This window comes from Globicephala melas, chromosome 21 (genome assembly GCF_963455315.2).
Source record: "Globicephala melas chromosome 21, mGloMel1.2, whole genome shotgun sequence".
Classification (NCBI taxonomy): Eukaryota; Metazoa; Chordata; class Mammalia; order Artiodactyla; family Delphinidae; genus Globicephala; species Globicephala melas.
In genome coordinates, this window is record NC_083334.1 from 13,384,244 (window position 1) to 13,411,048 (window position 26,805).

The 26,805-nt window shown below is 42.2% G+C and overlaps 1 protein-coding gene across 4 annotated transcripts in view; it reads left to right on the forward strand.

The window, feature by feature from the left end:
• SNX25 (sorting nexin 25) overlaps positions 1-26,805 on the forward strand; it is a 116,520-nt gene that overhangs the window by 32,803 nt on the left and 56,912 nt on the right. For all 4 annotated transcript variants that reach the window (XM_060291525.2, XM_060291524.2, XM_060291523.2 and 1 more), the window contains exons 3-5: positions 3,763-3,979; positions 7,563-7,735; positions 8,872-9,058. In XM_060291525.2, the coding sequence (XP_060147508.1) occupies positions 3,763-3,979; positions 7,563-7,735; positions 8,872-9,058 (577 nt within the window). The remainder of the gene's footprint in view (positions 1-3,762; positions 3,980-7,562; positions 7,736-8,871; positions 9,059-26,805) is intronic.

The window sequence follows — 26,805 nt, forward strand, 5'->3', positions numbered from 1 at the left end:
AGGTGTGTTGGGGATGAGTACACTCAGGCTCGCTCATGGACAAACCAGTTAACCAAATTTAGGGATATCAGTCAACCTTATAAAAGAATGAAGGACATTCACGTGAAACTTGTATTAAGGATGATTGGAAAGGGGATTGTGGCGGGTACAATATTATCTGTCTAGAAATGGGGACAAGTAAGTGTAATTACAAATATTAAAGTTTAAAAGAGAATAATATATTTTGATCAAATTAAAGTTTAAAAAGATATTTTAAAAATTAAATTTCTAAAAACTGATAATTTCAGTTATATGTACAGAAAAAAATGTCTGAGGTTTTTCAGATGAAAATACATGGTGTTAAATATGAAGTTAGGAGAGAACTGGCAGCTATACCAGACACCCTTAAAAGGTTTTCTCCTGAAGTTACATTTCCTAGAAAACTGACAGAAGATAGACTTTTTTGTTTGTTTGTTTTGTTTTTGCGGTATGCGGGCCTCACTGTTGTGGCCTCTCCCACTGCGGAGCGCAGGCTCAGCGGCCATGGCTCACGGGCCCAGCCGCTCCGCGGCATGTGGGATCTTCCCAGACCGGGGCACAAACCCGTGTCCCCTGCATAGGCAGGCGGACTCTCAACCACTGCACCACCAGGGAAGCCCAGAAGATAGATTTTTAAAAATCTTTTTGACTTGCTATTAAATCTCACTAGATCCATAGCCTAATTTTCACTAGGCTCCCCTGAATTATCTCACTAATGTGGGCCAGAGAATTTAATTCAGTAATTATCGCGTACCTGCTGTTTGTTTGCTCAGTAGACCTGGACTACTCTAAGTAGACAGACTGCTTATACTGTCCAAGGATTAGATGCTGACACAGCGGAAGCAGAGCTAGTACCTCAAAGAGCATGACTTCCCCCTCCCCATAGGCTCAACTTACCTTGTTCATGACCCACTCTTCCTTCCTCCCTCCCTCCCTCCCTCCCTTCCCCCCCTTCCCCTCTCTCTTTCTTTCTTGCTGTGTTGGGTCTTCGTAGCTGCATGCGGGCTTTCTGTAGTTGCGGCGAGCAGGGGCTACTCTTCGTTGTGGTGTGTGGGCTTCTCATTGCAGTGCATTCTCTCATTGTGGAGCACAGGCTCTAGGCGCACGGGCTCAGTAGTTGTAGCACATGGGCTCAGTAGTTGTGGCTCGCGGGCTGTAGAGCGCAGGCTCAGTAATTGTGGTGCACGGGCTTAGTTGCTCCGCGCATGTGTGATCTTTCCGGACCAGGGCTCGAACCCGTGTCCCCTGCATTGGCAGGTGGATTCTTAACCACTGCTCCACCAGGGAAGTTCCTCATTCATGACTCTTTACCTAGTGGTATGAAATATCTGTCCATTTTTGTTGAATGAATGAATAGATCAACCAGTGACATAACCTAATAACCTCAAAATCTTCCCAGAAGATGACTTTCGTTCTGCACACAGAGAGTAATTATTAATTGCATTTTTGAAAACTTTGTACACCGTAAAGGGCCATCTATATGATCAATGAAATTGTTGTTCTTATCATTATCGTTGGGGCAGTTCCTGGTGGAATGCGGACTGTTTCTTTGTGCCAAGAGACTCAGGTCATGGACATTTACCACCTGCGGGGCTCTACCTCTTGGGCATGGAAGATTGCACCCTGAGTTATCCTGGGGAGAAGGCAGAGATGGAAAATGGCTCTCTCGGAGCTTCTCTCTCATACTGTTTACTTAGGTTGAGTCATTCCTTGTTCTGAACATTTATAGATAGAGACTTAACCTAGCATCACATTTTCTAGACTACATGGTAGCTTTTTAACTGGTCTCTTCACCTCTAGTAATTCTCTACTTTGTTACCCTAAATCCTCTTTTCAGGTTAATCTAACTAAAGCTGAAAAGTTCTAATCATGTTATTTCATTCTCTCTAATCTTCAGTGATTCCCTCTTACCTACTTATTTCTTTGACAGCCGTCCTAGAAATTAGATGTATTTGAGTGATAATAGCATCTGAATTTTTGTTGGCTGTTATGCCTTTAGAAGAAAATCTCTTTGCTTGGCAGTGAGAATAAGTGTTCTTTCACTTCTCACTGTGGTTTGTTACATTTCTTACACTTATTTCTTAATGAAAACCATAAAATGATTTTATGATCACGAAGTTCTGTCTTCTTGAATTGACCTAGAAGGTATATTTAAAAACATTTTGTTCATATGTGTACTTGTGTAGGTGAGTGTATGTAGTTAGGTAATACATACTTAGAATCATGGCTTTGTTTTGTACTTTTTATATTTGTTATATTTTTATGATACTTAGTTTGAAGAGGGTTACTGATGAGCTATTGATGGAAGATATGCCTGTGGCTAACATATATCTCTATTACTGAGTACAGATTTTTGTCAGTATTTATTTTTATCCATTTCTCACCAAAACCTATTATCAGAGGAGTATTTTAGGTGTGTAATAATTAGAGTATGCAGTGTGGTTAACAAATGTAGTGAGACATTATGTAGGTGAATATGCCCTTCACATAAATCTTTTAGCTGAAAAGATCTTATTTTTAGAGATTAAGTCTCTTATAATTGCTCTTAATTTCCTGCTTTAATTTGAAATTAAATTTTAATGAAAGGAAAAATGCTTCTATTTTTCCAAACGTTTTGGTTTGCAGATTTATTTGCCACTAGCTAAAAATTCTTTGGCATGAAAACTTTGTTTGATACAAGAGTATGAGAGAAAGAATTGCAAATGAACGAATTAGCAGTGTTTTACTGGCAAGGTGTGTGTCATCATGCTCTTGTTGCTTGGCCTCGGGGTTCCCAGAAGGAGGGTAAAAGGCTATAAAAGCCTGGAGGTCATGTAATCCAGCCCCACCGTCTCAGGAAGTAATTTTTCCATGTCATCCTTGTCCATTAGATACTCAGCTTGTTTAAAAATTTCTTATGATGGAACATTCGTCATCTAATATGGCAGCCTCTCGAATAGCTTTAATGTTTTTATTCGGTTCTTCCTTATGTTGAACAGGAAAAACAACTTCCTTGTGATTTCCACCCATTGGTCCTATTTGTACTGTCTAGAGCAATTTAGAATTAAAAAAAAAAAAAATCAGAGGGTTTGGTACCAAGATAGAATATTTAAAGATTGGGCTATCTGAGAAAATCCAGTACCTATGGCCACCACACCCCCAAAATTCTAGTTAGATGAGAATCTCTCATTTTGAAAGGCTTCAGGGAAGAGTGTGTCTTCCCTTGTTTTGTTTTCTACTCTCTTTAAATTTTAAACAGTGAGGGACTTCCCTGGCTGTCCAGCGGTTAAGACTTTGCCTTCCAGTGCAGGGGGTGTGGGTTTGATACCTGGTTGGATAGCTAAGATCCCACATGCCTCTCGGCCAAAACACCAGAACATAAAGCAGAAGCAATATTGTAACAAATTCAATAAAGACTTAAAAAAAAAAAAGGTCCACATTTTTTTTTTTTTTTGCGGTATGCGGACCTCTCACTGCTGTGGCCTCTCCCATTGTGGAGCACAGGCTCCGGACGCGCAGGTTCAGCGGCCATGGCTCACGGGCCCAGCCACTCCGCGGTATGTGGGATCTTCCCGGACCGGGGCACGAACCCGTGTCCCGTGCATCGGCAGGCAGACCCTCAACCGCTGCGCCACCAGGGAAGCCCGGTCCACATATTTTAAAGTGACTACTAAATAGCAGGTGGCCAGCTTCCAGTAGAAAAGCCGTCTCGGTGTCTGTTGCTTTCACCCAAGTTTGACGCGTTGCTCTGTCTCTTCCTGGTAGTGTTTGACTACAGTTACAGAGACTACATCCTGTCCTGGTATGGAAGCCTCAGCAGAGACGAGGGGCAGCTCTACCACCTGCTTTCCGAGGACTTCTGGGAAGTTGTCAGACGGCTGCGCCACAGGCTGAGCCGCGTGGACATGGTCAGAGTTGTCTGCAGTGATGTCGTGAGAGCTTTACTCGCTCACTTCTGTGACCTGAAGGCGGCAGACGCCAGGTAACTGTTATGATGGGAACAACCTCCCCTTCACCTTTATTCACAGTAGAATATTTTCCTTATTGAGAGGGTCGTTGAAGTCAAGACAAAACTCGGGCACATTCATCCTGTTGCTGGCACTCGGCTGGAAATGTAGACATACTGGGGGGGATAATTATAATGTTCTGATAGAGTAAACTTAAAAAATTTTTAACAGAAAACCACTTTGTGGACTTGTTTGCTTTTGTAAATAACTGAAACAGTGACGTGAATTTTATGGAGCCAGCAGCACTATCATGAATGTATTTAGACAGTATTAAGGGTGCCTAGAAACAACATTTAAATATAGCGCTTTACACTCGGAAGAGTGTCAGTGAGTTTTCAGTTTTCAGGAAAGTTTAAATGAAGTTCATTTTTTGTGTGCATGTGAGTCCTGTGTTAAGAGCTCTGTTGCGTCACAATATCCTGAAAATTGATTTTTAAAAGGAACTCACGGTTGGAGCATGTGGGCTGTGATTGGAGAAGGTCTTCCAATGTGAAAATTGCTAATATTTAGGCTTTAGTTAGCCTTTTGCTCTGTTACACGGGAAAGGTTTGTGTCTGTGAGTTGACTCTGCCTATGGAAGAAGACTGCAACAAGGCCTTTCTGTGCTCATAACAAATTCTTATTCTCTTAGGTTTGCGGATAGGATTTTAAGTGTTTGTCTTACTCTTGTGTGAGTGACAGCATGGTGACTCATAGCACCTCTAACTGGGACATAGAAAGCAGTCTTACTGCAATAAGTAGCCTTCTGCCTGTTTGCATCTGGACTCAGTTGGAGTAGCAGCAGGCTCCCTACAGCTCCTGTGGCCTCTTCTCATTGACACTGCTCTGCCTCTGCCGTCGGGGACAAGAGAAAGTATTTGCAAAATACATAAGGGGATGAGTAAGCAGAGGCATCCTCGTCGGGCAGGTGGGAACTCACATTCTTCTAAGAAGCCCTGTCTTGCGGCTCTGTCAGAAAGTACTCCCTCTCCTGCCTGTGAGGTTGCTCTGGGGCCTGGCTGCCAAGGGCACTCGGTCGTGCAGCAGCAGCCCTCTGTCCTTGGCTGTGCCGCCTCTTCCCATGAGTTGTCCCCTCTCCCCATGTCCACGCAGCTCAGGTTCACGTGGCCAGAATCCACAGGGCCGCCATATGCCTGTTCTTCTCCAGCTTGCTGACCCCGGTGTGTTTTGCAAACTTTAAAAATAAAACCAGGAATACATTTTATATTGTGATGCAGTTTCATCAAATAATGCTCAGTACCTGTGAAAACTTTGATATTTTTTGTTCTTTACCATTTAAAAAAAAATGGCATTTGAGACTAAATTTTATTTTGTTCCTTGTGGGTCACAACCCACGGTTTGAAAAAATTACTGTAGAGCTACAGTTTTCAGATTTCGTGGTCTCAGAATCCCTCTACACTCATAAAAGTTATCAAGGACCTGAAAGAGCTTCTGTTTAAGCGGGTTAGAGCCGTGGTGTCCCAGGGCCGGCTTGTGCTGGGTGCGGGAGCGGACGGTGCACATCTCTCAATTCTGAGGTCAGTGGTGATCACCTTGTCGGTTTGTAATTGGCCATGGCGTGGGTATTTACTCCTTGAAATCGGCAGATGCTACAAATCGGAGCTTTTTTTCCCCCTTGGAGAGCCAGTTGAACATTTACCAGCTCACCACTCATCCTATCGGTCAATATTTACCATATTAGATATTAAACTAAGACTTTTATTTATTTATTTATTTTCCTGGTACGCAGGCCTCTCAGTGCTGTGGCCTCTCCTGTTGCAGAGCACAGGCTCTGGACGCGCAGGCTCAGCGGCCGTGGCTCACGGGCCCAGCCGCTCCGCAGCATGTGGGATCTTCCCGGACTGGGGCACAAACCCGTGTCCCCTGCATCAGCAGGTGGACTCTCAACCACTGCGCCACCAGGGAAGCCCGAGAGTATATTTTTCACTGAGACGTTTATTTACCAGCTTCTGAAATTACTGCTTTTGTGGATAATATAAAGATATTGTGATGAGTAAGCATCACAATAATAGAAACAGAGAATTGATTCCATTTTAGAAGCTCCTTTCCTGTGGAATTACAGTTTTCTCGTGCCAAGGGTACATTTAGGCTATGCCCAGAAGCTTCTAGTTGATGATTCTTATTAAAGGAAAAAAAATCTACCATTGTTCTCTGACATTATGGATATTTGAAAAAGTGCCAGTAGGTCACTGGTGTTTTGCATATAGATGATCGTGCCCTGGAGGTGAATGCTGGGGATCTAATATCTGATTGTGCATCACTTTCTACAAATCACACAGTGAGAGTGGCAGAAACCTAGGTTCGATGGTTATCTTGGTACTTGCCTGCCCCAGATAAACAGTGCCCTCGCCCTGGAAATCACCCTTGGTGTACAGGTTTCCACTGGCTGCAAAATGACTGTGGCAGCCAGGAAGCACCCAACTGAGTTGGCCACTATCAGGCAAGAGAATAATAAATTGCATTAATAAAAGCAACGCATCCTCTGGTTGACTGTTAGGCAGTTGTGTGAGGCAGTTTTCCGGTCAGCCTGTATTCATTTCCCAGCTGACGTTCTGTTGGCTGCTTTAAGCCAATCCAGATCATACTTAATTTTTGCCTCTGCTTCCTCTTCCTTTGCCCCATCTGTCTTGTCCAGCATGTTTCAGGAAAACCTAAAGATGATTGTTTTTATGCTGTTACATCAATGGCATCTTTAATTTCACAGCCTCCTTTTTACAATCTGTGCATTTTGTTTACTGGTCAAGCACAGGCATGTTGTTTAAGGCACAAAATAATGCTTGTTTTCACATATATTTCTTCTGTATCTCTGAAATTTTTTTTCCTTTTCACTTTAACAATCTCTGATTATGGTGTAGCGTTAAAGAGTCTGGACTTGAGAGTCAGAACAGGACCTGAGAGTTATTTCTACCATTTGTTACCTCTGTGACTTTGGACTGTTCACGTGATCATTCAGATCCTTAATACTCTCATCTATAAAACGGTGATGATGATACCTGCTTCTAGATGTAGGTGGGAAGATTAAATAATACTGCACGTATGAAGTGTATGGAAGGGTAATGTCCTTTTGCTCACTCACGGCATGAGAACCCAGAGGTAAGTACTAGTAGTTGGAATAAACAAGTAGCAGATCCACACTGACAGGAGGACGCTGCCGGGAGCTGGTGACCCTGGTTTAATGCTTTGTTAGATTTTTTATTTTTTTTTTGGAGAAATGAAGCTATAGATCACATTTAGGGAGAGAGCTAGGAGACTTAAAAATAATCTAGTTAAAGAGCTGCTCACCCCTTTCTAGATTGTTGCTGTGACTTGGGAGTCGTGTATGAGGGTTGATGCTACTTAAGGTTGGAAATCCCAAAAGGCCATGCATTTGCATTTTTCCAGATTAGTCTGTGGTTGAGAAAATTACTGACTGTTGATATAGTGAAAGAGTGGACATAGTTATTAAAACTGTGGCGTTGCCCATTTGAAATTTTTTTTTACCTAATGGTACATAACCAAGCTGTTTCTAGAAACGTCTTTCCTTCCCTTTCCCTCTCTTCATGTATTTATTTTTTTCAGACATGAAGAACAGCCGAGGCCCTTTGTGTTGCATGCATTCTTGAGGAACTCAGATGATGAAGTAAGATTTCTACAAACGTGTTCTCGGGTTCTGGTGTTTTGTCTCCTTCCCTCAAAGGATGTCCAGTCTCTCAGCTTACGCATAATGCTTGCAGAAATTCTCACAGCAAAAGGTAGACTTTCATAACTAATTGATATTACTAATGCGATACTTGTGCAAGCTAATGTGCTACATACGAATGTGATAACACTTTATACGACACCTATGCAGACCTTGTATACTGTGGGACATACGGGAATTAAAGTATTTTCAAAAGGTCAGGTTTAAATGTCACTCAGAGAAGGCATCACTTGGCCCTACGTGATAAACAGATGTTTCATATAACATATTACCAAATACATAGTCCACTCTGCTGTTTATAATAGGCAACCAGTCCTTATGCCCACCACAGTGTAGCATCCACCTGGGATAGATTTTGAGTCACCCAGGCCAGTTATGTGCTTTATGAAAGACTGTCTATACTCAAACTCCAGTATGCGTTTGCTTAAAATACCTTTGCTTCAGGATTCATTGGCAATGCCTATATGTGACTTAGAATAAATAGAAGAGGGACTGTACCACAAAATAATGTGGTTGTTAGAAGAAAAGTGTATCCAGGGAAATGCTTAGCTAGGATAAGGAAAAATGGAAGAAGATATCGTCTGAGAGAAACTTTTCCTGTCTCAGAATCTCAAACAAATAACGTTGTGTTTGATGTGCCGTGATTTAATATCTCATTTATTATCTCTGGGTTAGCCAGCTGTACCCATTAGCTGGTATAGCTAACCACAGAGAAAAGGGGAACTTTCTAACCTAAAGTTAGTGGGATGAATCTGTCATAGTGTCATTGACTTTTTTAACAACTTCCTCCCTGACGTCTGTTTCACCAGTTGGGAGAATGTTAACTTTCATCTTTTGGCAGACAAAACATATTGAGCCTTATAAAAGAAATCAAAGGGAAAAAAATGAATGTACTTAATTTTGATAGCTTTGTTAACAACTTGGGTTCCAGATGGCTTTCTTTCATTATTCTTTTACATGTAACTCATTTGTTAAAACGGCCACTTGGTTGTAGCCATAACTAGTAGCAAACCCAGAGGGATGGGTAGCTGTGTGTGGGGGTGTGTGTGTGGGTGTGGGTGTGTGTCTGTGGCCCATTTGGGTAGTTTTAAAATGTTTCCCAGATGTAGTTTCAATTATATAACATGAAAGCGGTTCCTTTAAAGGAGAATACCCTTTTTAAGTGGTGCTCTCTTCTCTGTCCCACAGTCTTAAAGCCAGTAGTGGAGTTACTTAGTAATCCAGATTACATTAACCAGATGTTGCTTGCCCAGTTGGAGCACAGAGAACAGGTGAATGAACATCACAAGAGAGCCTACACCTATGCTCCCTCCTATGAAGAGTTCATCAAGCTTATTAACAGCAACTCTGATGTTGAGTTCTTGAAGCAACTAAGGTATTTGGTCTTCAATTATAGTGTGACAGTGCTACTGACTATCCTCCTCTACCTAGTTAGGTAAAAAAAAAAACAAAAAACTGTGGTTGTCAGGGAAGAAGAAATAAAGGAAGTCCATAAAACGTACTAATCAGTAACAGCAAAATGTATCCAACTTCTCCCTTGGCAGCGGAATTCGTTCAAAGTATCATGTTTTTCAAATAATTAGGTTATAATAGAAAGCTGTTCAGTTGTTAGAACCTGCGTAGCTGCTCAGGTGCTTACCTTGGAAAAGAAGTGGAAGGAAATACTGTTTTGGGGGGGGGTTTAAAGGATAATTTTTTTAAAAAAGTTTATTTATTTATTTTTGGCTGCATTGGGTCTTCGTTGCTGCGCGCAGGCTTTCTCTAGTTGAGGCGAGCAGGGGCTACTCTTCGTTGCAGTGCGCGGGCTTCTTACTGCGGTGGCTTCTCTTGTTGCGGAGCATGGGTTCTAGGTGTGCGGGCTTCAGTAGTGATGGCACATGGGCCTCCGTAGTTGTGGCTTGCTGGCTCTAGGGCGCAGGCTCAGTAGTTGTGGCGCACGGGCTTAGTTGCTCCGCAGCATGTGGGATCTTCCTGGACCAGGGCTCAAATCCATGTCCCTTGCGTTGGCAGGTGGATTCTTAACCACTGCGCCACCAGGGAAGCCCAATGCTGTGTTTTTAAAATTACAGTGCAGACCATTTGTGTTGATTTTCATTTTTCTTAGGAAATACAGAGGCCCAGGTTTGGGAATAAAGGGTTCTTGACTAATTGTTTTGAGAAAACACATTTGAAATATACCTCAGGAATCTAATTTATAAGGGAATTCAGTCTCCTTTACGGTACTTGAGGTATTTTTAGGGGTGAGTGTGTGTGTTTATTTTTAATTTTTAAAATACAGGTTATGCATATACAGTATGATTATATAGTATTGTGTAGTTTGTGGATTTTCTAGGCTTCTGTTTCTCTAGTTACCCTTCTGTTTTAGTGTCCCCAAATAAACATGCATGGGAAGAAAGGAAACTCTGGCCTGTCAGTTTTGCTTCTGATAGGTAATTTTTGTAAGTCTCTGGCGGAAAAGTAAAATATTGGCTGAAATTGGGTCTTTGAACTGTTTGAGGGCTTTGGACTTGCCACATTTATTTGCCCCTGAACCAGGGTCAACATTAAAGTGAGTTATGCTGCTACATTTTCTAATCTGAATAATACACCCTCTAAGAAGCACACACTGTGAATGCCTCTGTGTTCTCATAAACTGTGCTGTGTCTTAATCTAGGTCCCACAAATGTATAATGATGGGTTCGATTGTATGACTTTGTTTATAAGTAATTTAATTCTTGTGAGATATAGTCTCTGAAGATTTTAATCATGTTTCTCTTTCCATTCATAATCTTGAATAAGCTATATGGTACTTATTTATTATAGATTTGTGATTATTTATGTCTGAATCTAGAAATTCCTTTTTCATAATTGTGGCACTTGAGCTGATAGAGAACCCAAGAGCCAGTATTCCAAGTTTGTCACCTGAGGCTTACAGGTCACATCTACTCAAAGATCATCCTTACTGTGGCTTCCTCTGACTCCTTTTGAAGTGTCATTCCACAGAAAGTGAAAGAGCCCACAGGTCAGACACCCTTGTTGCTTCCTCATCACCTTAAAATTCTCAACACGACAACCCACACACACCAAGCTCTGGTTCTAGAGACGCTGTTCAAACTTATACTCTAATATTCCTCTCCCTGGTGCTTTTATAATATTGTTCCCAGATGTGCTGTGTGTGGCGTGACCAAGGTAATGTGATGACCACCCTCCATGGAATTACAATTTCCTCCTAAGACTGTTTATGAGCAGGTGATACCTCATGTTGATAAATTGTGGGTGCATTGAATTCCTAAGCATTTTCCTCTGCCAGACAGTCTCTCCACAGTAAGGTCAGACATGGACCATTTGAAAACTCCAAGGAAGTTTAAGATAACAATCTAGAATCTAGTATTCATTCTTCTTCCAGACTTGTGCATGAGTGTTCTATTTTCTGAACCAAACAAAAGATTCCAGCACTGCACACATGGTGACATAGTTAATGGTGTAACAAAAAGGCACCAAAAGACATTTTTTGATCAGAACTAATTATTTTGAATGATCAGCTATTGGTACTCTAGCACCATCTGTCATTTTGTATCTGAGCACAGTTCCTATATTATGAGTGGATCTTGGTAAGAATTGATGGCTTACCTTCTTTAAAATGTACTAGCGAAAGTCTCCAGACTATTTGAAATACTATGAATGTCTTAATGTTGGCAGTCTGTCATCGAGTAGGTAAAGAAGTAGCTCAGCAAGAGCTGCCTTTTAGAAAAACAGAAGCATGGTATCTACTGTCCCAGGATGACTGGACAGCCTGCTTTCGTCACGGTCGGAGTGTTATGGATTGCCCTCACCGTGTGACAGAAGATTACACTAGAAGTGCTGCATAATTTTCCCCTTTCCCTCTCATACGTGATGGAACAAAAACAGTATAAGCACTTAAATCTTTTTTGACATCACTTCCTCTCGATCTCATAAATAGGGCAACACTGAAGGGTATCCCACTGGGGGTCCCAGGAAGCAGGCCCTCTGTTGAGCGCTGCGAGACTTAAGGGGCCGTAGAAAAGCTGAACTAAAGAATGGCTTTTTCAAAAATTGAGATATAAGTCACATACCATAGAATTCAACAATTTTAAAATGGACAGTTCCGTGGTTTTACTGTATTCAGAGGCCGTGCAACCATACCCACTAATTCCAGACTGGTTTCATCACCCTAAAAAGAAACCTTATACCCATTGGCAGTCATTTCTCATCCTTCTCCTCCCCCCAGCCCTTGGGCACCACTTGTGTGCTTTCTGTCTCAGTAGATTTGCCTATTCTGGACATTTCATGTAAGTGGAATCATACGATATGTGTCCTTTTGTGTCTGGCTTCTTTCACTCAGCATAATGTTTTCGCGGTTCCTCCATGTTGCAGTATATATCAGTACTCCATTTTTTTGGCTGAATACTATTCCACTGTATGAATATACCATATTCTGTTTATCCATTTATCAGTTAGTGGAAGATTTAGGTTGTTGCACTTTGAAGAATGCCTTTTGAATGATCATTGAGCATCTTCAGCAGTACTATCAGTGACTGCTGATAAATGAGAGTAAAATAAAGTGTTGCAGGTTCCTAACCTCTTCCTCTCACCACCTCCCCTCACTCTAAATACCTGCCCCCAACAAGGAGTGTTGGAGTACAGACACCCGGAAGGGGTGTTCGTTTAGTGCATTATTCCTTTTCCACATATTGTCTTCTCTTTTGTGTCCTCCACCCTACTGTTAGAAACACCTTACTTTAGGTTTCAATGGGGAGAACACTTGGAGGTACTTTGGTGATTAGACAATCAGACTCTTAAAGTGCCTTGTCTATTAGAAGCACAAAGAATCCATTTTCAGATTTAATTAAGTGGACGTAATGACCTATTCTTCTGACCTCCATCCCTTTGTAAGCTTTCAGTTCCTCGTGTAAATCTTGGGAAGTATGTTGATAACTTCCTTTAGACAGGCTGCAAAATTCTCTTGTAACAAGGGGCATGAACTTCTTCAGAGAGTCAGATGCACCTGACAACATCAGCTCTGGGATCGTAATCCTGAAGAATGTATAGTCTCCTCAACAAGCCTGGCAAAGAACCTTAGGAGAAAATACTGTGAAAGGCATTTTTGTCAATGATAGATACACACATCCAGAGTTGCTCTCTGTATACTTGTGTAAATAGTGCATTGTCCTGGGGCATCTTTCCTGGACCTGTGACCACGAGACAGTTCCTTGGGCATTGCTTTATTGTGACATTTTAGGTGGTTCTCTTCCATGTGGCACTGGTATAGCTTTCGTCCTTGGGGTGGGTGTCCCTTTTCCTTGTACCTGAGGCACAGATCTGAGGACTAAGTTTTACTCCCTGCTTCTTGCCCTAGAGAGGCTACCAGGAACAACTCTGTGATGGGAGAGATTGATCTTTTTGCTCAAAGAGTAGGTGATGCTGCATAAATTATCTTGTTACTTGGCTGCTTACTGTTCACCTGATTAAAAAAAATTGCCCTCTATTTAAGGGTCAGTTCTGCTCACTCGTATTGACAGGCAGAATTGCTTTTTATCAGACTTCTGTCTACAGCCCACGTTGACGAGGCCTATCGGCCACATAGCACGAGTGGAGCTGCTTTCTTCAGCCATAGTCTCAGCTCTTGTGTTGTTTTTCTGGTACAGTTAGAGTCCTCTGCCCTCTGACTTTATTAGGGTTTTAGGTCATTGTCTTCAAATTGCTCTCAGTAAAATTTTGGGATAGGCTGCATAAGCCACGGAATGCGTCTTATTTAGACTAAGTGAAACCATCCACTTTTATTTTATACATATTTGGGAGTTAGATGAATGTTTTCTAAAGGAAAGAGTCATTCAGCTCTGCCAGGCTGGAGTGCATTAAAAATAAACAAACAACAACAACAACAAACCCTTAAAGGTGCTATTTGTAATTCTGCAGTAGTTTGTTGTTTTCTCTGAGCGACCATGAGATCTTTTCACAGTAGGACTATAAAGCTAGAAATGTGTCCTTCACGTATACTAAGTTAGTGGGGTTGTTGTTTGTTTTAACATCTTTATTGGAGTGTAATTGCTCTACGTTGCTGTGTTAGTTTGTGCTGTATAACAAAGTGAATCAGCTATACGTATACTTATATCCCCATATCCCCTCCCTCTTGCGTCTCCCTCCCACCCTCCCTATCCCACCCCTCTAGGTGGTCACAAAGCACCGAGCTGATCTCCCTGTGCTATGCGGCTGCTTCCCACTAGCTAGCTATTTTACATTTGGTAGTGTTTATATGTCCATGCCACTCTCTCACTTTGTCCAGTTTACCCTTCCCCCCTCCCCATGTCCTCAAGTCCATTCTCTACATCTGTGTCTTTATTCCTGTCCTGCCCCTAGGTTCTTCAGAACCTTTTTTTGTTTGTTTTTTTTTTTTAGATTCCATATATATGTGTTAGCATACGGTATTTGTTTTTCTCTTTCTGACTTACTTCACTCTGTATGACAGATTCTAGGTCCATCCACCTCACTACAAATAACTCAATTTCGTTTCTTTTTATGGCAGGGTAACATTCCACTGTATATATGTGCCACGTCTTCTTTATCCATTTGTCTGTTGATGGGCATTTAGGTTGATTCCATGACCTGGCTATAGTAAATAGTGCTGCAATGAACATTGGGGTGTATGTGTCTTTTTGAATTATGGTTTTCTCAGGGTATATGCCCAGTAGTGGGATTGCTTAGTCGTATGGTAGTTCTATCTTTATTTTTTTAAGGAACCTCCATACTGTTCTCCATAGTGGCTGTATCAATTTACATTCCCACCAACAGTGTAGGAGGGTTCCCTTTTCTGCACACCCTCTCCAGCATTTATTGTTTGTAGATTTTTTAAAAATAAATTAATTTTATTTATTTATTTACTTAGTTTTGGCTGCGTTGGGTCTTGGTTGCTGCGCGCGGGCTTTTCTCTGCTTGCAGTGAGCGGAGGCTACTCTTCGTTGCGGTGCATGGGCTTCTCATTGCGGTGGCTTCTCTTGTTGCGGAGCACGGGCTCTAGGTGCGCGGGCTTCAGTAGTTGTAGCATGCGGGCTCAGGAGTTGTGGCTCACAGGCTCTAGAGCGCAGGCTCAGTAGTTGTGGCACGTGGGCTTTGTTGCTGCCGCGGCACATGGGATCTTCCCGGACTAGGGCTCGAACCCGTGTCCCCTGCATTGGCAGGCGGATTCTTAACCACTGTGCTCCCAGGGAAGCCTGTTTGTAGATTTTTTGATGATGGCCATTCTGACTGGTATGAGATATTGTAGTTTTGATTTGCATTTCTCTAATGATTCATGATGTTGAGCATCCCTTCATGGGTTTGTTGGCCATCTGTATATCTTCTTTGGAGAAATGTCAATTTAGGTCTTCTGCTCATTTTTGGATAGGGTTGTTTGTTTTTTTGATATTGAGCTGCATGAGCTGCTTGTATATTTTGGAGATTAATTCTTTGTCAGTTGCTTCATTTGCAAATATTTCCTCGCATTCTGAGGGTTGTCTTTTCGTCTTGTTTATGGTCTCCTTTGCTGTGCAAAAGCTTTTAAGTTTCATTTGGTCCCATTTGTTTATTTTTGTTTTTATTTCCATTTCTCTAGGAGGTGGGTCAAAAAGGATCTTGCTCTGATTTATGTCATACAGTGTTCTGCCTATGTTTTCCTCTAAGAGTTTTACAGTGTCTAGCCTTACATTTAGGTCTTTAATCCATTTTGAGTTTATTTTGGTGTATGGTGTTAGGGAGTGTTCTAATTTCATTCTTTTACATGTAGCTGTCCAGTTTTCCCAGCACCACTTATTGAGGAGGCTGTCTTTTCTCCACTGTATACTCTTGCCTCCTTTATCAAAGATAAGGTGACCATGTGCGTGGGTTTATCTCTGGGCTTTCTTTACTGTTCCATTGATCTATATTTCTGTTTTTATGCCAGTACCGTACTGTCTTGATTGCTGTTGCTTTGTAGTGTAGTCTGAAGTCAGGAAGCCTGATCCCTCAGCTCCGTTTTTCTTTCTCAGGATTGCTTTAGCTATTCGGGGTCTTTTGTGTTTCCATACAAATTGTGAAATTTTTTTTCTAGTTTTGTGAAAAATGCCATTGGTAGTTTGATAGGGATTACACTGAATCTGAAGGTTGCTTTGGGTAGTATCGTTGTTTTCATAATGTTGATTTTTCCAATCCAAGAACATGGTATATCTCTCCGTCTGTTTGTATCATCTTTAATTTCTTTCAATCAGTGTCTTGTAGTTTTCTGCATACAGGTCTTCTGTCTCCATTGGTAGGTTTATTCCTAGGTCTTTTATTCTTTTTGTGGCAGTGGTAAATGGGAGTGTTTCCTTAATTTCTCTTTCAGATTTTTCATCATTAGTGTATAGGAATGCAAGAGATTTCTGTGCATTAATTTTGTAACTTGCTACTTTACCACATTCATTGATTAGCTCTAATAGTTTTATGGTAGCACCTTTCGTATTCTCTGTATAGTACCATGTCATCTGCAAACAGTGACAATTCTTCTTCTTCTTCTCCAATTTGGGTTCCTTTCATTTCTTTTTCTTCTCTGAATGCTGTGGCTAAAACTTCGAAAACTATGTTGAATAATAGTGGTGAGAGTGGGCAACCTTGTCTTGTTCCTGATCTTAGTGGAAATGGTTTCAGTTTTTCACCATTGAGAACAATGTTGGCTGTGGGTTTGTCATATATGGCCTTTATGATGTTGACGTAAGTTCCCTGTATGCCTACTTTCTGGAGGGTGTAGGCATATCATAAATGGGTGTTGAATTTTGTCAAAAGCTTTTTCTGCATCTGTTGAGATGATCATATAGTTTTTATCCTTCAGTTAGTATAGTGTGTCACATTGATTGATTTGCATATATTGAAGAATCCTTGCATTCCCGGGATAAACCCCAGTTGATCATAGTGTATAATCCTTTTAATGTGCTGTTGGATTCTGTTTGCTAGTATTTTGTTGAGGATGTTTGCATCTATGTTCATCAGTGATATTGGCCTCTAGTTTTCTTTTTTTGTGACATCTTTGTCTGGTTTTGGTATCAGGGTGTTGGTGGCCTTGTAGAATGAGTTTGGGAGTGTTCCTTCCTCTGCTATATTTTGGAAGAGTTTGAGAAGGATGGGTGTTAGCTCTTCTCTAAATGTTTGGTAGAATTCACCTGTGAAGCCATCTGGTCCTGGGCTTTTGTTTGTTGGAAGATTTTTAATCACAGTTTCAATTTCAGTGCTTGTGATTGGTCTGTTTATATTTTCTATTTCTTCCTGATTCAGTCTCGGAAGGTTGTGCTTTTCTAAGAATTTGTCCATTTCTTCCAGGTTGTCCATTTTATTGGCATAGAGTTGCTTATAGTAATCTCTCACGATCTTTTGTATCTCTGCAGTGTCCGTTGTTACTTCTCCTTTTTCATTTCTAATTCTATTGATTTGAGTCTTCTCCCTTATTTTTTTGATGAGTCTGACTAATGGTTTATCAATTTTGTTTATCTTCTCAAAGAACCAACTTTTAGTTTTATTGATCTTTGCTATCGTTTCCTTCATTTCTTTTTCATTTATTTCTGATCTGATCTCTATGATTTCTTTCCTTCTGCTAACTTTGGGGTTTTTTTGTTCTTCTTTCTCTAATTGCTTTAGGTGTAAGGTTAGATTGTTATTTGAGATTTTTCTTGTTTCTTGAGGTAGGATTTTATTGCTGTAAACTTCCCTCTTTTGCTTTTGCTGCCTCCCACAGGTTTTGGGTCATTGTGTTTTCATTGTCATTTGTGTCTAGGTTATTTTTGATTTCCTCAGTGATCTCTTGGTTATTGAGTAGTGTATTGTTTAGCCTCCATGTGTTTGTATTTTTTACAGATTTTTTTTTCCTGTAATTGATATCTAGTCTCATAGCATTGTGGTCGGAAAAGATACTTGATACAATCTCAATTTTCTTAAATTTACCAAGACTTGATTTGTGACCCAGGATATGATCTATCCTGGAGAATGTTCCATGAGCATTTGAGAAGAAAGTGTATTCTGTTGTTTTTATATGGAATGTTCTATAAATATCAATTAAGTCCATCTTGTTTAATGTGTCATTTAAAGCTTGTGTTTCCTTATTTTCATTTTGGTTGATCTGTCCATTGGTGAAAGTGGGGTGTTAAAGTCCCCTACTATGATTGTGTTACTGTCGATTTCCCGTTTTATGGCTGTTAGTATTTGCCTTATGTATTGAGGTGCTCCTTCTTTGTCTCTGGTAATAGTCTTTATTTTAAAGTCTATTTTGTCTGATACGAGAATTGCTACTCCAGCTTTCTTTTGATTTCCGTTTGCATGTAATATCTTTTTCCATCCCCTCACTTTCCGTCTTTATGTGTCCCTATGTCTGAAATGGGTCTCTTGTAGACAGCATATGTATGGGTCTTGTTTTTGTAGCCATTCAGCCGGTCTGTGTCTTTTGGTTGGAGCATTTAATCCATTTACATTTAAGGTAATTATCGATATGTATGTTCCTATTCCCGTTTTCTTAATTGTTTTGGGTTTGTTTTCGTAGGCCTTTCCCTTCTCTTGTGTTTCCTGCCTAGAGAAGTTCCCTTAGCATTTGTTGTAGAGCTGGTTTGGTGGTGCTGAACTCTCTTAGCTTTTGCTTGTCTGTAAAGGTTTTAATTTCTCCATCGAATCTGAATGAGATTCTTGCTGGGTAGAGTCATCTTGGTTGTAGGTTTTTCACTTTAAATATGTCCTGCCAGTCCCTTCTGGCTTGCAGAGTTTCTGCCAAAAGATCAGCTGTTAACCTTATGGGGATTCCCTTGTATGTTATTTGTTGCTTTTCCCTTGCTGCTTTCAGTATTTTTCCTTTGCATTTAATATTTGATAGCTTGATTAATATGTGTCTTGGCATGTTTCTCCTTGGATTTATCCTGTATGGGACTCTCTGTGCTTCCTGGAGTTCACTGACTATTTCCTTTCCCATATTAGGGAAGTTTTCAACTATAATCTTTTCAAATATTTTCTCAGTCCCTTTCTTTTTCTCTTCTTCTTCTGGGACCCCTATAATTTGAATGTTGGTGTGTTTAATGTTGTCCCAGAGGTCTCTGAGACTGTCCTCAGTTCTTTTCATTCTTTTTTCTTTATTCTGCTCTGCAGTAGTTATTTCCACTATTTTATCATCCAGGTCACTTATCTATTCTTCTGCCTCAGTTATTCTACGATTGAACCCTTCTAGAGTATTTTTAATTTCATTTATTGTGGTGTTCATCGTTGCTTCTTTCCTCTTTAGTTCTTCTAGGTCCTTGTTAAATGTTTCTTGCATTTTCTCTATTCTATTTCCAAGATTTTGGATCATGTTTACTATCATTATTCTAAATTCTTTTTCAGGTATAGTGCCTATTTCCTCTTCATTTGTTTGGTCTGGTGGGTTTTTACCTTGCTCCTTCATCTGGTGTGTATTTCTCTGTCTTCTCATTTTGCTTAACTTACTGTGTTTGGGGTCTCCTTTTCACAGGCTGCAGGTTCGTAGTTCCCATTGTTTTTGGTGTCTGCCCCCAGTGGCTAAGGCTGGTTCAATGGGTTGTGTAGGCTTCCTGGTGGAGGGGACTGGTGCCTGTGTTCTGGTGGTGAGGCTGGATCTTGTCTTTCTGGTGGGCTGGACCACGTCTGGTGGTGTGTTTTGGGGTGTCTGTGAACTTATTATCATTTTAGGCAGCCTCTCTGCTCATGGGTGGGGTTGGGTTCCTGTCTTTCTAGTTGTTTGGCTTGGGGTGTCCAGCACTGGAACTTGCTGGTCATTGAGTGGAGCTGGGCCTTAGCGTTGAGATGGAGATCTCTGGGAGAGCTCTCGCCGATTTATATTACATGGAGCCAGGAGGTCTCTGCTGGTCCAAAGTCCTGAACTCGGCTTTCCCACCTCAGAGGCTCAGGCCTGATAGTTGGCGCATAGCTTTGGGGAAGTCTGAGATCTTCTACCAGCGTTCAGTAGGTGTTCTGTCGGAGTTGTTCCACATGTAGATGTATTTTTGATGTATTTGTGGAGAGGAAGGTGATCTCCACGTCTTACTCCTCTGCCATCTTGAAGGTCCTCTCTCTTCACACCTCCTGTTTCTAGAGGATCCACATTTCATCTGGAAAGGACATAAATCTGGCAGTCTCACTTCAGGCCTAGCCCTTCCACCTTTTTTCCCTTTGTGCTTGGTCTGTTTCACTTGCTCATAGCGGGCCCCGTGCAGAGGCCTTGCCCCCGGCCCTTCAGACCAGAGTTCCTCAAGAAACGGCCGAACTGACACCTCAGCTTGGGGCGTTTTCTGAAGCTCCTCACAGGACACTCAACTCAAGATGGCCTAAATTAGTGGTTTTTAACCCTGTCTGTATGTTAGAATCAACCAGGCTTTAAAACATTACAGTTTGATATCCTGCTGTCCCTTTGAGATACTCCCTTTTCTAGCATCCAAGATGTCAAAATGAGGATATGAGAGCTAGACTGGTTTAATATTTTGAATTTTCTGGGTCTTCTAGTAGGAGCAGTGATCAACTCTGCTAAAAAAAGAGGAGCCAGAAATCTGAGTGTCATGTTGATGCAGGATTTTAAAGGGCAGATGAATAGATTCCCACCTGGTGTGGCTGGGGTGTGGGGGTGATGGCCACCATCAAGGAAGGCAGAGCAGTGTTCAGGGTCCAGGTGCATCCATTTGTGAAACCCCACGTCACAGCCATACTAGAGAAGGGACTGTGTGTTCCTTTATTTTGAAGATAAAGCAGGAGTCAAAGTGAATGTTAAGCAAAGGAGCAGTGAAAGGTTTTGCCCCAATGGAACCTCTTGTAAAGAAGTAGGCAGACCGTGGTCCAGGAATCTGCCGCATCCAGGGCTGCCTGCATTCTGTACTTCTTCAGTGCATTTGTGAAAAGTACCCTGATGGAGATTATTTGGTCCTCCATGGAAGGTACAGATGCCTAGGCTTCACCCCTCAGGAACTTTTATGTAACTGGTCTAGAGTGGATCTTGGTCATCAGTTCCCCAGGTGATTATAAAATGCAATTAATACACCGAGAATCTCTTTTAAACGTCATGTGCTTTCACATGCTGCCAGTCTGAAGTCTCGGCTAGATGTCGTGTCATGTGATTCATTATGTTCTGATTCTTTGAAAACTGTTTATTACTGTTTGAGATGTCTGGTAACTCTGTTGAGGAGAATACTGACTAATCAGGACACCTCATTCTTCTGCCATGATTATTGTAATGAACAGAGGGCATTTTATCACTGACCTTCCTGAGAGATGTGTTTAACCCGAGGTTTCTCAGCCTTGGCAAAACTGACACGTGGGGCTTGATAGCCCTTTGTTGTGGGAGTTGTTCTGTTAACTGCAGAATGTAAGCGGCATCCCTAGCGCCTGTACCCACTGAATGCCAGTAGCACCCGCACTGCAGTGTCAACCAGAAATGTCTCTGGACGTAGCCACATGTCTTCTGGGGGACAAAATTGCCCTTTCTTAAGAGCCACTGGTTTAACCCCGTGAACAGTTTGGAGGTACTGTACTTATATTAGTTAGGATTAGATTCAGCTGAAAATTATAGAAAACCCACAAAATAATGATGCCTTGTCAAAGTACAGAGGGTTTTTCTTCCTCCTTGCTTAAGGGAAGTCTGTAGTACCCAGTCCAGGGCTGGTGCGTGGCCCCGCCTTCCTCAAGGACCCAGGCTCCCCCTGGCTCACTGCTCTGCCATCCTGTGTTCCGGAGTCCTCCTGGCTCAGGATGTTCTCTAGGGTGCCATCCGTCATATCCTAATGCCAGGAAGTGGGATGGAGGCAGGGAAACATGGTGGCAAAGGTCCTGTACTGCTTGTCTTTTAAGGATATTTCTGGAAGCTGCTACATGACATTTTTGTTTATATTTCATTGGTCGAAACAATTGAGAAAAAGCAAGTAGTCTCATTCTGGGCACCCTTAGGCTTCGTTAAAAATGGTGGATTCTATTACTGAGGAAGGAAAAAGAATGGGTATGGAAGAGGCAAATAGCTGTTTTTGCTACAGTACTTCATGTTTTGTAGTTATAGTGAGGCAGGATAGCACTGCTTCCCACACAGGCATTGGAGAAATGGCTGCTTCCCTGGACTGGGCATTTGCCAGGGTTAAAGAGATGCCAAGCAAATGCTCAAGAAAGGAAAACTTTCTTTGTTTTTAAGCTACCCTTTGTTGAATATCCAATATGTGTCAAGCACAGTGCTAGGTTCTTTATAATCATCATCTGATTGTTATAACCACCATGTGAAGTAGGTACTGTGATTCTCATTATTTGGTTGAGGAGGGGAAAGCGACTTGCCCCAGATTACAAAGCTAACAAGTAACAGAGCTGGGATTTGAATTCAGGTCTGTCTGACTTCAAACCCCATATGTAAAGCTGGGTAACTTGCTAGCCAGGTGGGCAGAGAACAGCAGTGACACATGGCCCCAGCCTTGTGGGATTTTCTGCAAGTGTGGAGATAACTCTCTACTGTTCGTGAGCCTTTGCAGGCACTAATCCTTATGTGGGGAGCAATACCATCAGAAGTACCATCACCTTTCTCTGCCAGAGAAACAAGTAGTAAGAAAGAAAATCAGAGCAGCCTGTCATTGCCATAATCTCATTTACCACCAGCCCAAATCTTTATTAGATTTTTCAGTTCTGTATTTGTTTACTTCTGACCCTCATTTAAACAGCAATGTAGAGAATCTAAAAATAGATAGGAGGGCTTCCCTGGTGGCGCAGTGGTTGAGAGTCCACCTGCCAATGCAGGGGACACGGGTTCGTGCCCCGGTCCGGGAGGATCCCACATGCCGCGGAGCGGCTGGGCCTGTGAGCCATGGCTGCTGAGCCTGCGCGTCCGGAGCCTGTGCTCCGCAACGGGAGAGGCCACAACAGTGAGAGGCCCACGTACCGCAAAAAAAATATATATATAAATAAATAAAATAAAATAAAATAAAAATAGATAGGAAATTCTAATAATGAACGAAAGCTTTAAAATTAAAGCGATTAAGGATTATTTAGTTTGGAGAAGAGAAGGGGAACCTTTTATCTAGCACATACTGAGATTGGTATGGTGTTTTTCAGTTTTACCATACTAAAGCAAGAGGCAATGGGCATAATGAATGGATTAACTTAAGAGATCATGACTAGCAATGGGTTACTGAGGGGTTGCGTAGTATTTTTTTCTTTCGATATCATAAGGGGGTGGATTTTCAACTCTGAATCAGTTTAGGTGCATTTGCACATGAGGATAATATTAAAAGTATTAAAATTCTTAAAATTGCATGCTTCTGTGTAGAAGAATTTAAATTAGTTGAATGTGCGGCGTTTTGAACAGTGATTCTGAAAATGTGAATCTTGCAGTAAAATAGGATTACATTGTAGAGGAACAAGAAAAAAGAAATCAAGCATACCTAAGACAACCTGCTGCAGCGTGTAAGAAATCACTGAGCGCATGTGAAATGCTGAGGAAGGCTCGTGTGGGTGGACAGGGAGATGGAAATTCGTAAGTGTAAAACAGAAGCCTGGCAAATTTTTATGAAAAGAATAAATGAATATAAATTTAGTTTAAAAAAACACATTAAAATGTGAGGCTGCCTATGAAAAGTGTTCTAAAATATCTTTCAGCTTTATGAAAAATAAAAGTACATTGACTTTAGAATATAACTGCTGCTAGTGTCTGAGAAATAGCAGAGGGCACAGAGGGTGGGAGTTAAACATACCCGAGAACACAAATTATTTTTGTTTAGGAGGAAAGACAATTAAGTGTTGGCAGCAATGTAAAATTTGATATGAGAAGGGGAATCTTGGTATGAAGAAGTTTATGATGTCTCTGAAATTAAAGAATACATTACGTGCTTGTGTTTGGAACAGCACTGGTGCCGTGTTAGGTGTGGGTAGAGTGTTACCTGCTTTCTGAACGACATTTAGGACCACAGGTCAGTTCATGTAAAGCACTTGGCCCAGGACCTGCATGTTCCTAATTGTTAGCTGACACTATTATTGTTACTGTTTATGATCATTAGACTAAGGATCACAAATAGATTTAGTTTCTTTGGGAAGACTGGGTGGTTCCTAATGGCCCACTGGGATGCAGTGTTTCATCTAGGGGTTTGAGGAGGCCTAATGAATAGCAGTGGTCCTCTCTCCATCCTGAAGGCTGACCCATCTTAGGGCCAAGAAATAAGGCAAATGAAGACCACAGTGTCACTCTTATTACTGGAGATCCTGGACAATGTAGTTTATATATGCAGGCAGTGCGCTCTCTAAAACTGAGTTTCACGATTAAACATTCTTTCCCACCTGTCACTGCTGGGTCGGAATCCCTCTCCTTGTCCCCGCTGCTCCCTCCTTCCGTCTCCCTGGTAGGTGCAGTCTGCTTGCTGGCTGCCCTTTGGAGGCAGAGAACACACGCCCTTAAGAGGAAGGGGAACAGAAGGGCTGTGCTTCACAGGCACAGTTCCTCCTCTGCGATCAGATTAAAAGCTTATTCCTCTCTGGAGAGGAGAGGAGAGGAATGAGTGAGAGGTGGAGGGAGGCCAGAGATGGTGCTTCTTGGACTTAAAACATGAAGAGTTGAGGGAGCGGGGAGGTCAATAGGTACTGCTTGCTTCTTTAAAAAACAAAGACAAAAATTGTGCTGAGTGCCTCCTCAACAGAAAAGAACTTTATGGTTCACAAGTAGAGAAGGCTGGAGACTTCCCTCGCGGTCCAGTGGGTAAGTTTCCGCGCTCCCAATGCAGGGGGCCCGGATTAGATCCCTGCTCGGGGAACTAGATCCCACATGCGTGCTGCAACTAAGAATTTGCATGCCTCAGCTAAGGAGCCCGCATGCCTCACCTGTGAGCCCGCATGCCGCAACTGTGAGCCTGCGTGCCTCAACAAAGATCCTGTGTGCTGCAACTAAGACCTGGTGCAGCCAAAAAAAAAAAGGTAATGAAGGCTGATGGAAGGGTGGTAGTGAAGGGTGGAGGAATGGATGTAAATAACCTTGAACATAGGTAATAGTAAAATGAATGAAATTATTAGGAAGCGATGAGTTCTGTTTTTGTTCTTTTTTTTTGTGGTACGTGGGCCTCTCACTGTTGTGGCCTCTCCCTTTGTGGAGCACAGGTTCCGGACGCGCAGGCTCAGCGGCCATGGCTCACGGGCCCAGCCGCTCTGTGGCATGTGGGATCCTCCCGGACTGGGGCATGAACCCGTGTCCCCTGCATGGGCAGGCGGACTCTCAACCACTGTGCCACCAGGGAAGCCCAACGATGAGTTTTGAGTACTTTTACTTTTAAAAAAACAGTAAGTTTGTGTAATTTAATTTTAATAATGATGGGTTTAATTGCTGAAATGCAACAGCCAGCTCTCCTGAGCCGGCATAGGCCTCGCAGGCTGACTTCAGCCCAGCACTGAGTAGCAGCAACGTGCGCTCTGTCTTGCGATTCCCCAGCGCTTGACAGAAATGCAACTCTTCTAGAGGCCGAGGAGCATTCGCAGCACAAGAGGTCAACCTGTAGTGACCGGTCCAGCACCAAGGCAGACCCTGGCCACGAACACAGGCTCAAAGGTCCGGCAGGCCTGGATTTCACAGACCTGGTTTGCACTGTGGCTTCACTGCTTGCGGAGTGCATGGTCTGAGGCAAGTCATTTACACTCTGATCCTCAGTTTTAACTGTGAAACAGAGAAAATAGCTCCTACTTCATAGGGTTGTTGTGATAATTAAATGAGATGATGCATGTAATGTGGGACATCCAGGCTCCCAGTAAGAGCTGAAAAAAGTTCCAGCTGTTGGGAGCAGGCTAGAACATGCTCAGGCCCCGACTTGAGCGGGGTTAATGGGTGAGCCGAGATGACAATAACTTCTTTCAGAAAAACTTTGTTCAAAATGTATAAGAAGGGCTTCCCAGGTGGCGCAGTGGTTGAGAGTCCGCCTGCCGATGCAGGGGACACGGGTTCGTGCCCCGGTCCGGGAGGATCCCACATCCCGCGGAGCGGCTGGGCCCGTGAGCCATGGCCACTGAGCCTGCGCGTCCAGAGCCTGTGCTTCGCAACGGGAGAGGCCACAACAGTGAGAGGCCCGCGTACCGCAAAAAAAAGAAAAGAAAATGTGTAAGAAGTCATTAGGACACTTTAGATATGGAACTTAAAACTAGGCAACTGAAGATGATATTGAGTAGCCATTCTAAATGAAAATGCTTTAGGTAAGGGCTGGGAGTGGAAGATACTGCCGTGGTGCTAAACACACATCCGTAAATACTTTGTAGCTATATTAGTAGCTGATGTAAAAATATGAGGAACACAAGTAGAAACTAGATACAGACAACAGAGAGAAAACTTTGGCTTTCCTGAGGTTAGCTAAAGGGCACCAGCTGGCCTGTGGTGACAAAGCTTTGGCTGCTTCTGTACCATGTAATTTCTGTAGGCTCTGGGAACTAGAAAATGATATATGGTAGTTATTTTAGGAAGATAAAAAGATATAAACAAGATCAAGAAAATAGAAATCACTTATTGCAGACAGATAAAAACTGTGAATACTTGGTGTATATATATATTTCCAGATTATTTTCTGTATATATAACATGAATCCTGTGTGTGTGTGTGTGTGTGTGTGTGTGTGTGTGTGTGTGTTTGCATACACTCAGGATTCCTCAGGCTGCTCTGGTGCAGAACTTTTCTAGCTGGTGTAACTCAAATACAGTGCATGGGTGTTCAGAGATGACTGGTCTCTTAAGCCCACGAGGTAGCTGGGTAGGGCCTGGGATGGCTGTTCACCCCAGTGTCCTGATCAGATATTGTCACTTGCTATGTGTGCCACGAATGGAAAAAGGCTGGGAAACGTGCCTTAGACTCTCTGTGAAATCGGCTGCCCTCTGCATACTGGAAAAGTGGAAAACAGGTTTAAAAGCCCCTTTAGCGGAAAGTGCCTCTTACTCCTCTGAGCCCTAACTGAAAATGTTTCCCCTGCTTGTGTTACAGCTCCGGCCACTTCCTGTTTAATACCATTAAATATGCCTCCTGAAAAGATAGCTCAGGACCTTGCTGTCATCCTCAGTAGTACTCAGTCATAAAAGATATACTTTTCTTTGTTCATAATATTGGTGAAGATTAAAAATTTAACACCTAGTGTTATCAAGAGTGTAGGAAGATAGGCAACTTCATGTCCTGCTGGTAGG